General features: G+C 42.0%; 1 protein-coding gene across 1 annotated transcript in view; it reads right to left on the bottom strand.

The window, feature by feature from the left end:
• Nucleotides 1-673: 673 nt before the first annotated feature.
• Nucleotides 674-12872, bottom strand: part of LOC149454028 (mitochondrial import inner membrane translocase subunit TIM44-like) — a 209298-nt gene continuing 197099 nt past the window's right edge. Inside the window, exon 8 of the mRNA XM_089687852.1 lies at nt 674-903. Within this exon, the coding sequence (XP_089543978.1) occupies nt 784-903 (120 nt within the window). The 3' untranslated portion in view covers nt 674-783. The remainder of the gene's footprint in view (nt 904-12872) is intronic.

Raw genomic sequence — 12872 nt, 5'->3', positions numbered from 1 at the left:
TGGCTCTTGCTCAGGGTTTAAAGCTGCGTTATTTGACCATTTTGTGGTTAAATCTGTCTGGTAAGAGACTGCACGATTATGGTGACGGTGGAGAATGTATCTGTAATTTTCTCTTATGATCACCACTACCTACGGACTCAGTAGCCTGTATATGAACTTATGTAATTTATTTGTCCTTGTTTGCTGGTTTATGCTTTCTACACTTTTATGGTGGGGATATTTTTGCTTCTTTATTAGTGCTGCACTTTAAGTTATATATATCTGTGATGGGTTTAGCCTGCCTAATGTGCTAGTTGCTTAACATTTGGACCTTCTGTTTTATTGTCTTATGAGGTTAAGCGTGAGTAGTTGATTTACATTAATATTTAATAATGGAAAGTCCCTTCACACTAAAGAACTTTCCTTTTACTCTTGCATCTCTAGGACAGTCAACAGATATTCCCTCATCCAGCGAAAGACAACCAATAAAAAAAAAGAACACAGGATAGCAAAAAAAAATTTACAGGAGTTTTACCCAACTCTAGTCTATCGAAAAGTGAAGAAAAAAAGTTTGCCTTTGCAATTCTTCATGAGAACATTTTTAAGAGGACACTTTGTTGGACGTTTCACGATGGAGGAAACCAACCATTAGTGTGTCCTAAATCAGGAAAAGAAGCTACTTTTACTTCAGGAGAAAGTTGTAAGGTTCTTGTATTGACATTTATTGAATATACATGAAGTTTAGCCCAAATATCATCTTTAATTAGGCACACAGTACAATTTTAGCAAGTTGCAAACTGATCTTCAGAGTATTTGTTCAGAGGCAGAAGAGGACATATCTAATAATCTCCATGCTGCATAAGGATTAAGTTCATCTTGGTCTCTGCAGAGTGCCCACACGTACACATTACGCAAAACTTTATCCTAGAAAGACAGAAAAAAAATCTTTAAAGCGTTAGGATTAAAATGCAAAGATAAAGATTGCGGCAGCTTTGCAGACAAAAGAAGCCTAAAATTTTTCATTGTATTAGAAGTTGTTAATTGGGACATTAAGCTGGTACCTACAAAACCTTGAAAGACCTACAGTATAAGCTATATTCCCACTCACTGATCGGAGTGGTCAATATAATAGCCAACAAAGTCAGTGCAAAGAAGATGAGACACTTATATTGAGCTGAATAAACCATCACAGTTAACAAAAAATGCATGATTTATATATCAGGGAAGCACACATATTTCCTCAATATACAATTGATGGACAAGTTTGTGATCCTAACATTAACTGAAAATCTTCATGTGATTCATAAACAATGAGAAGATATTTGTTATGAAAAATTAAAGCAGAACTAGTCTAGTCTCCTCTACAGTGATGTTATGTCCAAGTGTTTCCTCACTGGTCCCAACATCTTTTTCTGGCCTCTTCCACATCTTTGCCATCATGATTAGCCAGACTGGGATGACGTTACTGTTCATTCGTTGACTGTTCCAACACCCAACAGCTGCAAGGTTGTACACAGAGTTGTGAACTTTAAATAAAGTTCCACGTTAAGTGAATTCTTATATACAGTATAATAACTTGGACTTTCTTGATAATAGCACAGACTAAGCACTTTTGTAGTACTTGTCCATTTCTTGACTGTTTCAGTTTGTTTTGTCTTACTGTACTGTAGTGGTCGCCTCTATATACTGTAAGTGGTCAGGGAATATAGCTTTGTGTAGCATCATCTATAGCAGTCCTGGGGGATGGCTGGGACTGGTGCCTCACAGGAACATAGTCAGTCGGACATGCAGATGAGTCCGTTCAGACATATAGGCCTTGATTCACTATTGGGCGTAGGTGCATATTCATGGGCTTAAGCCCACTTTTCATGGGCGACCGTCTATTTTTTACCCTGCAACCAAATTCACTATTGACCAGCGCCCATAAGCAGATGTCCAATCTAATTCACAAAAAGACACACGCCCGGAATCAGACTCACAAAGCAGACTTGCTAAGAAGCACGTCTAACACCATGAAAAATCACTGCAGAGACATGTTCACTTAGAAATTTGCTTTGCCAAATATCAGGACTTCACTTTAAACAATATCTGCTATTTCCAAAAAAATTAAGAATGTGTTAAAAATCGTTTTTTTCAAGGAAATCAACACAGTAAAAATCTAGACGCCCGTGCAGTGTCTTTGGCAGATAGAACTGAGCATGTGCAGAACACATTTTAGACTTCTGCCATGGGCGTTTGTTTTTTAGCCACTGCCTAATAGTGAATCTTACTGTGGATTCCTCTGACAGCCGGCACTCGGTCGTGACTACTGTGTTTAATAAACAGCACTCGGCATATCTTCATGTAATCTAATTAGATTTCCTTAGTTCTAGTGATTCTATTTTTGTTTCTTATCCTTTATAATTATTTCTGTAATGATTTTACTTATTTCAAAGGTCTAGATAATATTTATTTTGACAGCTGAATGTAAAAATAAAGGTCCGCAATAAAAAAAAAAACAAAAAAAAACAAAAAACAGCGTGGGTCCCCCCTCTCATCCTTACCAAGCCCTTCAGGTCTGGTATGGATATTAAGGGGGAACTCCACGCTGAAATTTAAAAAAAAACCAGCGTGGGTCCCCCTCAATATCCATACCAGACCCTTATCCGAGCATGCAGCCCGGCAGGTCAGGAAGGGGGGGGGGGGGGCGAGCGAACGCCCCCCCCCCTCCTGAACCATACCAGGCCACATGCCCTCAACATGGGGGGGTGCTTTGGGGCAGGGGGGGCTCCCCCCCAAAGCACCTTGTCCCCATGTTGATGAGGACAAGGGCCTCTTCCCCACAACCCTGGCCGGTGGTTGTGGGGGTCTGCGGGCGGGGGGCTTATCAGAATCTGGAAGCCCCCTTTAACAAGGGGGCCCCCAGATCCCGGCCCCCCTACGTGAAGGAGTCTGCGGTTCCGCAGCTGAATGAAATGAATGACAGTTGAAACATTAACACATGGCTGTCGCTCCTATAATCCCGCATGAGTTATGTTATCAACTCATGCAGCATTTTAGTAGCGAAAACCAATGCAGCGTTCATGTTTCAGCTGTCGGTGGAGTTCCCCACTGACAGTTGATGTAAAAGTATTGCAGGGAATTATAAACAATTTGTAAAAAACCCGGCGTGGGGTCCCCCCTCCCATCCATACTAAGCCCTTTGGGTCTCGTATGGATGTTAAGGGGTAACTCCACGCTGAAATTAAATAAAAAACAGCATGGGGTACCCCCCAAAATCCATAACAGATACTTATCCGAGCATGCAGCCCGGCAGGTCAGGAAAGGGGGGGGCGAGCGAGCGCCCCCCCCCCCCTCCTGAACCATACCAGGCCACATGCCCATACCAAATTATTCAAACATTTGTAAACAGACCAATTAACTGAAATGGTTTGGCATTTGTACCCCAAATATGACGTTCCCTGAGGCGTTGGTAAACCGAAGTACGCCTGTATTAGTATTGCAATCCTTTGTATTGGGATACATAGAACCAACATACATCTGAATTGGCAACATAGCACAACATTTGTGTCACATTGGAGATATCTGGCTAGTTACACTGACCTTGCCCAGGGACTTAGGATTGATTCACAGCACAGAAATACAGGCTGGGTTAGCAATGTAGCTCTGTGGATTAGTGGTTAGCACTACTGCCTCACAACTCTAGGGTTGTCGGTTTGAATCCCAACCACGGCAAGGAAGTAGCATGATCTCCGTGTGTGGCTGTCTTCACATACATGTTCTGGCAACATCTTTGCTTTCTGTCTAAATGATCCCTAAAATGTGAATTAGAATGAGGCCTTGTCTGTTGAAACACCTTCAAAGCTGCACCTTATGTGAATGTCATACAATGGTATAAGATAAGGGCCTGAATCACTAATAGATTTGATAATGATGGTTTACACTCCACCCACTTTTGTGAAGGATTTGGCAAGCAAAGAGCTGAGAGAGAGAAGAGCGAGCCAGTGAGACGAAGAAGAGTGAGCGAGAGATACATACTGAAGAGTGATAAAGAGAGACATACAGAAGAGTGAGCGAGAGAGAAGAGCGAGCCAGTGAGACGAAGAAGAGTGAGTGAGAGATACATACTGAAGAGTGATAAAGAGAGACATACAGAAGAGAGAGAAGAGCGAGCCAGTGAGACGAAGAAGAGTGAGCGAGAGATACATACTGAAGAGTGATACAGAGAAACATTCAGAAGAGTGAGCGAGAGAGAAGAGCGAGCCAGTGAGACAAAGAAGAGTGAGCGAGAGATACATACTGAAGAGTGATAAAGAGAGACATACAGAAGAGTGAGCGAGAGAGAAAAGACTTGGTTGGTGAATCCACATATCAAACTTGTCACAAATACTGGCATGGATTTTTCCACCAAATACAAAGCAGACCCTTATCCCAGCAGGCAGGTACCGCACGCCTTCAAAGATTTATTTCCTTTGTTGATTTTCCTGCTTCGCTCACACTATATGCAATTGAAAATTACTCTTTAAGTTGCCAATTTTACTGTGTTTTCTAGAGAATTACTAACTAGTTGTGTTTTCAATTGTGTGTAGCATTGCGATTTCTATTTGAGTCTAGATGTTAAATTGCTAATAAATGGACAAAATTTTCAAATACCTTTGAACTCTCGCTGCAACAAATGGTGAATGTTAATACACTCACATTCACATTCATTATAACCAATATCAGGTACCATGTCAATTCACAAATCGCACCTGAAATTGCACACCCTGGATGTGACTTGTCATGTGATTGGCATGGCCAGCAGCTTGCCCTTTGCATGGCAAATTGCACCCAATGTTACTGGGGGCTAACACCACTGTCACATCTAATCCGATGCGGCAATTGCCCAACATACAGTGAAGTTGCACGAGTTCACAATCCAATTGGATGTGAACAGAGCCTACAGTGGCCAACAGGGTGCGACTTGGTCTACGATTTGCAAGTCGCCTGTCATGGCAATTGCAAACAATGTTACTGGGGGCTACCCGGTCACATTAAAGCAGATTTCTAAGTGGTGGTATTGACACCACAGTCCCATCATGTGACTTGCATAGAAGTTGCATGATTTCAAAGTCGGGGTACATGGTGATTTCAAGTGCAATTTGCAAGACATTTGACACCGATCTCTCAGCAAATTGCATGAAAAGTAGTGTATTCATTACTCTATTATTACTTGCGGCTCCTACCAAGTTTGAACCACAACAATAGGAACACTCCAATAGCGTGCACATTGAGTGGGACTTGGCATGTGATTTGCACAACATGCAAGTTGTAAATCGTCTGCAAAGTCGCACCCTATTGTCTGCTATTAGAGCGACCATATGGGTGTGTTTCAAACATTGATTTCTTAAGTAGTACATGTACTACTTTAGTGGCAATTTGCATAGAGATCTGTGTCAGATGTCTTGAAAATTGCATTGAAATGGTCAACTTTACTGTAAGTCGCATGATTTGTAAATCAGCTTTGCCCAGAGTGTAATGTTTGGTGATGTTTGATTTCTGGAGTGTTTTGCCAATTGATGGGAAATTCACCATACTAGTCAAATCGATTTGTCATTTTCAGTATTGCATACAAGATGTGGTCATGTGACTGTCTTAACTCATGTGAGAATCTGGAGGGAATTGTGACCATAGTAGCAATAAAGGTTCCAATTGGGGTTCCCTTTCACATCCCTGCTCAATGTTCTGTTGTATGCTGCACACGTACATTTCACTGTATATATCTTTCTGATTTGTGGGGCCTGTATACCAAGGGTTAATGCAGGTAGGAAGAGGATTCATCAGGTGAAAACACTTTCACTGACCAAATTAAGGTCAGTGGTGGGTGTGGCCTAATTGGGGGTGGGGCCTTGTTTGGCGTGCTCCAAATACAATCTAGCTTATATAAAGACGTGCAGTAGTGAGTGATTTGGCCTGTTACTAGGCCGTGTGGTTTTTGACTAAGTCCTTGCATGGTGTGGTTTGGGGGAAGAAGAGATTTTGTGCTGAATTGCCCCAGACACCACTCAGGCTGTGTTTGGAAGTGGGCTGGAAATGTTTGCATATTTTTGGCCTTGTAAAGTGTGTTTGTGTGTTATTGCACAATGATTGTGTTTTTTCTCTTTGCATTGAAAGCCTCACACATGTCAATCGTTTTGTTTAAAATCTGCTCTTGTTTTAATTTTGCTTGCTCATTTAGACTCCAATGCATTTTTCTGTCAAACCTGCTGACAAATGTATGTGTAGGGGAGTTGTAGAGGTGGGAGGGGATTTGTAGAGGTGGGAGGGTTTTTGTTTTCACATGCTTTGTTTTCTTGATATTTTGATCTGTAGACTTTTTTTGTGAATGGCTCTTTATACTAAGTGATTGTGTAAGTAAATCCTATGTGCACGAAAATGTTGCTTGATTCATCTTCCCCTTTTGTTTCCTGCTATAACCTGTGCACGCACAGTTCATTAGAAGTATCTTTAGATTGTAAGCTCTTATGAGCAAGAGTGTTTTATTTTTGCCACATCCTATTTTTGTGACTCACCAAGATATTCACTGTACCTACTTGTTCCTGCTGACCAAATAAATGAAGTTATATTTGATCAATAAATGTTTGACCGTTTGTGTTTATTTTATGTTCAATATATGAACAACCTTAATAGTTACTTTGTATACTTATATAATCTGCTCAAATGTAGCTTGTAAGAGCGTGAATATGCAAGTGGGTGCAAACTGGCTTTTTCAAAACCAAAAGAAAAAAAAAAAAAAACCCGCTTGTACCACAATATTATGTACTAATGAATATGTCACATTCACTGTGCAGCCAGCTACAGGTTTTCTACAATTCGATTTACAGTAATAAAATAGTCCACACTTTGTTGATTTTTGGCCTTTGGCAACAAATATATATTAGCCAAGGTTAAAAAAACAAATCAATAAGAAACACACATTCGCGAAAGCTATCATAGCCGCGCATAGAAATGCGCGATTGCAAACAAGCGCCAAACAGGTGTCCCCATGGCGCATGAACGGCTATCCTCCCGGAAGTCCATCATCACGTGCGCGCGCACCCGGAACTGGTTGTGGGGAGTGTAAGTGGATGAGAAGTGGTTGGAGGTTTTGTGTTGGTTGAAAATTTTGATAACTTTAATCGGCATTTGGACATGGCGAGAGCACAGTTCTCAACTGAGGAGATGATCCTTATATGTAAAGTAAGTGTGGCCATTGCAAATATGTTTATAACATGTGAGGGACAGGTAATTGTAATTTTGTGGGTGGGGCCTAGCAGAATCTCACTTGGTGCACATGCTACTTATCTGTACATTAGCTCCTGGGTATTGATGGGTCAATGATATTAACCACTTGCCTACTGGGTACTCCTACCCCCTTCCTGTCCTGGCCAATTTTCATCTTTCTGCACTGTTACCCTTTGAATGACAATTGTGCGGTCATGCCACATTGTACCCATCTTAAATTTATATCAGTTTTTTCAGACAAATAGAGCTTTCTTTGGGTGGTATTGACTTGCTGCTGTATGTTTTACTTTTTGCTCGATAAACAACAAAATAGCTTATAATGAATAAAAGTCTGTTTATATTATAACATTTGGTAAACTGGTAATTTAGCAACACTGATGTGCGTTGATGAGGCAGCACTGGTGGGTGGCACTGCTGGCCACAGGTGGGCGGAACTGTTGGTGGGCACTGATCATCAGGGCACTGATCATCGGTGCTGACCCCTCCTCTGATAACTGCTGGTTCTCGGCTGTACTTTCTACACATTCTGACAGCGTGATGAAAGTGCAGCCAAGACCCGGCAAATGCATTTCCCGGTGATCAGCGTGTCATTGGACATGGCTGATCACATGGTAAAAAGCTGCTGTGATTGGCCTTTTACCACATCACGTGATCAGCTGTGTCCTTAGGACACAGCAATCACGGAGAGCGCGTTCTGCCAGGATGTCACATGACACCCTCCCAGAGCTGCCTGGATGTAGTGTAGCGTTATTCGGCTATCTGCGGTCGCCCAATAGGTAACCAGCTAGGCCTTCATGGCTAATCTTTGAATATCTGGACATGTATACTGCGTATAATGCATTACATTCTACAATGTGTTGGTGTACATGGTATTACAGTGTGCAATGCGTTGCTGGATTCTGCATGACAGTGGACAGCGTATCAAAGTGTGCAATGTGTAGCTCCAGCCTGCATGACAGTGTACAGTGCATTGCAGTCTACAATGTGTAGGTGTACACGGTATCACAGTGTGCAATGCGTTGCTCCATCCTGCATGACAGTGTACAGTGCATTACAGTCTACAATGTGTTGGTGTACACGGTATCACAGTGTGCAATGCGTAGCGCTATCCTGCATGACAGTGTACAGTGCATTACAGTCTACAATCTGTGGGTGTACACGGTATTACATTGTACAGTGTATTACAGTGTGCAATGCGTTGTTCACTGCAGTGTGCACTAAAGCATTTTACACTCATGCACTGTACACACTCACGCATTTGACATTTTTAGTGTGCAATGCGTTAGTGTGCAATGCCTTCGACAGTACAATGCATTTGCAGTATTGGTGTATGTTTATTAAGCACAGATAATTAATCTGATTTTAGTTATCAAGGAGAAGTCTTCTCTGTCCCCCTGTCTATGAGGTGGAGGACAATTGTTTTCCGAAGAAGAGGGGAGACATTTTTTCAAGGAGATCTGTATAGATTTCCAGAGATATGTGTAGATGGTTGAGGGGCTGCATGTGATCTCCGGAGATAATTGTGATTAACAATCACCTGAGTTAAACCAGTGAATGAAAAGTGTAAAAAAACATGGATTGAAAATAATCTGCACTGACCACTGTGCTTTGTCAAGCCACATATTGGCACATTCTGGTTTCACACAGATTCGATGTGAAATTTGCAGTGTTTTCTGTGCAAGCGCTGCACCGCATCACAACCACAACCCCTTCATGCCACCTGCTGTGGCTTTCTAGGTGAAGTTAATAACACAAAATTGGTACACAAAGCGTATTGCGATTTGCCAAATTGGATCGCATGCCTATTCACACCCATGTGCATACCCTGAAAAAGGGTCCTGCACATTTTTGGCCCGGATGCGGTGCAATTTGAGGTGTGCAAAATGTTTGTCCCTAATTGCAACGCACACAAATTGCATGTGATTTGCCCAGGAGTGCGGTGTTAGACCACAATGCATGTATGTGAAGCCAGAATAAAAGTATGTGTATTTTGTCTACTTTTACTTGCGCATGTTAACATTATGTAAGTGCATTTTTCTTCTGTTTAACATGCTATAGAAATGGAACATGCATTTGGATGTAGTGTTTTTGTATGTGCATTTTGGAAGTATTCTAAACACACATTGACCCTAGGGCCACACCATATCTTAAGCCGCGTTTGTCAGAAATGCTGTACAGTACATTTAAAACGGATTTACACTCCACCTATCAAAAAATAACAGTCATCAGCTACAAAAACGGTAGCTGCTGACTTTTAAAAAGCAGCCGCTTACCACAGAGCAGCCAAAATCATTCATTTAGCTGCTCCCATGCCAGCATTCCTTGGCCCCACTCTCCTGTCCATTGCTCCCTGAACAAGCACCTTGTTTTGGTGTGATCCCAAGAACACTCCTTCATGAGCCACATATACCAGAGAGTCAAGCTTTTCAAGCACATCATGAAATCAGGATGGGGCTCCACTTCAAGTAAGCATTAGTGTGCCTGGGGGAGGGGGGGACCTTTGGCCTTTCCAAACACAGTAGATGCTCCAAGAATGTTTCCTTGAACTCTTGAAATGGTTAAAAAGGAAAGACACTCTAGATAGCCTGCACTGAGAATTGACTGTCCTGATGACGTGTCAATGATTATTTGCTCTCATTTTTCAGGAGTGGTACTGCTTGCGGTTGAAGCTGGTAGAAATCCACCTTCACGTCCTCCACTCACCTTCACTTGTGGCCAGTGGATATTTTGTGGCCCCAGGCAAGAACTGGCATCGAGGACCTTCATAAAGACCCTGGCATGCCAGAGGTGGTTTGGAAGCAGCACAGCAATTTGACCATCCCTTTCCTCTGTGTTGGTTTTAGGGGTGCAGAATTGCTTCTCGTTCCTGAACGGACTATCGCTGGATATCAGAGTCCCCATATTTTCAAGATATGTTTTAGCCATGTTGGCTTATTTTTATGTTGAGTCAATTAAAGACTATTTTTTGTTACCTTAAAAAAGTGTCAGATCCTCTTGATTGTATTCCCGAGACTTAAGATGGCCAGATAATATGCAATCTGAGGAAAAGTCAGTACAATGTCCTCCACAAGTAGCTAAAGTCTGTCATAGGAGGACCTACCAGAACAATGCATTCATTTGGAGTGGGCCAGGCCCATACAGTACATCATGGAGGTTTGCTATGAAGGAACATTCACGTTTGGATACTTGAGCTCATGTGGTTTGTTTCCAAATATTTCTGCCCATTGCAGCGTATTGACTATTGCAGCTCAATAAAGATCAGGCATACAGAAAAGTGTACCTTGTCCATAGAATAGCCACTAGGAGGTCCTATCTGGGCACACAGATCTGGCCTATGCATAATTGTGGAAAATGCCAATTCGGTCTGCTTTATAATATGAAGGGGTCAGTTCACGCTTGCTTCAGGGGAAACATTACAACGAATTTTGTTATTTTTCATAGGAAAACGTGGCTGATCCCTAGATGCATTGAGGTACATAGCAGAGGTTCAAGATACTCCATAGAATAACTTATTGTTCTTCCTAACTGTACAGGTGGCACAGACACAAGCATACACCCAGGGCCACTGTTAGATATCACGGGGCCCCATACAGCATACCTGACAGGCCCCCACCACCAGAGAAAATATCCAAATTATATATATGGTAAAAATACACAACATTTTCTTCATGGACACAATCACAAACAAATTCCTGTTCAATCCAAATGATAAAACTGTACTGAGTTAATAAATCAAACGTTGTGTAATTGAGGGCTCATTCACATGGGTGCTGTGGCCTGTAGAGTGTGAATCAGTGTTTGGTTTTTAGCATGCAACCTATGTTACACTATGTGAATACTGCAGATCCTAATTTGACAAGCATATGGTTGCAATTGTACAGCCCTGAAGACAGACAGTGAGCATTCAGGGCCACTTCCCCACGCCTTCACACTTGTCAGATTAAAACCTGTGTTCATACAGCTGCTGTGTCCCCATAGTGTAACAGGTGGCTCTAGCCACATAAACAACCCACTCATTCATGCTGTACAGGTCAGAGGACCTGTGTGAATGTGGCATTTTGTGTTTGTTATATTTATTTTTTTCCCAAAGCCCATTGAATTCAATGGGCTGCTTAACATGTGGAAACATGCCACAATACTGCAGGCATGTTATTTTCCAAGTGTGTTGCACCTAGCCGCACAGTAGTGTGGTGCCATGCGTTTTTGTGGCTGTGAATGGGGCTGTTTTTAATAGACGTGTGTAGGTGCAATAACGTTTGATCATGGTACCTGCACACATCTACAGAGGGCATTGCATTTCTTTGCTGTGCTGGAAAATGTGTGTTCTTGCATGCGTTTCTGCACCACCAATGGTGTGAACAAGTCCTAAGGGCCAGTTCACACTATAGAAACAGTCTAGATGTGTTCCTGATGGGTTTTTTCATGCCCTTTTGGCATGCATGTTTAGTGTGTTCCAGTACATTTTGGATGCGTTTTGGACACGTTGACATTGCATTTTTGTATCCCTTCCACTTATTTTTTTCTATTTTCTTTGTATTCAATGTAGTTAGGGACATGTGCGCTTTAGTACATTCAAGGATGTTTCAATGTGTTCCAGTACAGTTCTGTGCAGAAACAATGCAGCGTGGTCAACTTTGTTTACAGCACCTGCAATGCATTGAAAATGCAAGCGCTGATGTGAACTATGACATTGACAACCATATAACCTTCTTTCTGTGCGTTTGTGATGCCGAAAAAGCAACTGAAACACATGTAGTGTAAACTGGCCCTAAAGGTTATTAGAGGTCAGGGAACGGGACTGACCAGGAATTGTGAATTCAATCAGACTAGTGGTGAGATACAATCAGCAATTGTATAATAATGTGAGATCTGAGCTGTAGCTGATAGAAAATGAGACACATTCACTTGATCAGTAAATAGATAGTTACAGAGTGGGGCGGTGATCCATAGATTTGCATATGGGACAGGTGATGATGGGGTGGGGGAGGGGGTCAAGTTGTATAAGGAGACAGATTTAAAAGAGAAAAAAGTTACAATGAAATATACACGGCATGAAACTTGCACATTTCCTAATTGGCAGAAGAACAGTACGCAAGTAACATTCATCCACTTTCTAGTCATTAGGCAAAATCATAATTGATTGATCAATATTCCTGCCACAACCCAGAAAATTGATCTCCATTTTTTTGGGATGTTGCCAAGACTGGGATTAGAACCCATGACCCAAGTGCTGTAAGTTCTGAGCTCTAACCACTAAACCACTGTGGGAGACACAGTTTGAGCTATAATGTAGAATAGTTACATTGTTTAAAAATGATAGAGCGAGCTGGTCGCTGATATAGACTAGTAAAATGGTATTACACAAGATAAATATAACCACGAACAGTAGTGCATGAACTCGTGAAAGGTCATCCACCCCTGTGACAGTGTACTACACTATTAAGCACCTTTCTGGCTCCTGTGGCTGAGCTAATTCCTCCCCAGGACCATTTGGGCACCCACCCTGATGGATGGATGGATGGATGGATGGAGCTGGATGACTAACCCATAGCTGCCAGCATACCGCTGCACCCCCAGATGTGCGATGTGTATAACCCATGCACATTAATACTTTTGTTCTGGTGAGTGTAGACCAGTCCCAAGGGTGGTTT

This window comes from Staurois parvus, unplaced genomic scaffold (genome assembly GCF_062004578.1).
Source record: "Staurois parvus isolate SC_StPar_1 unplaced genomic scaffold, SC_StPar_1.0 ptg000439l, whole genome shotgun sequence".
In the NCBI taxonomy this organism is placed as follows: domain Eukaryota; kingdom Metazoa; phylum Chordata; class Amphibia; order Anura; family Ranidae; genus Staurois; species Staurois parvus.
This window is presented reverse-complemented; position numbering and strand designations above follow the sequence as displayed.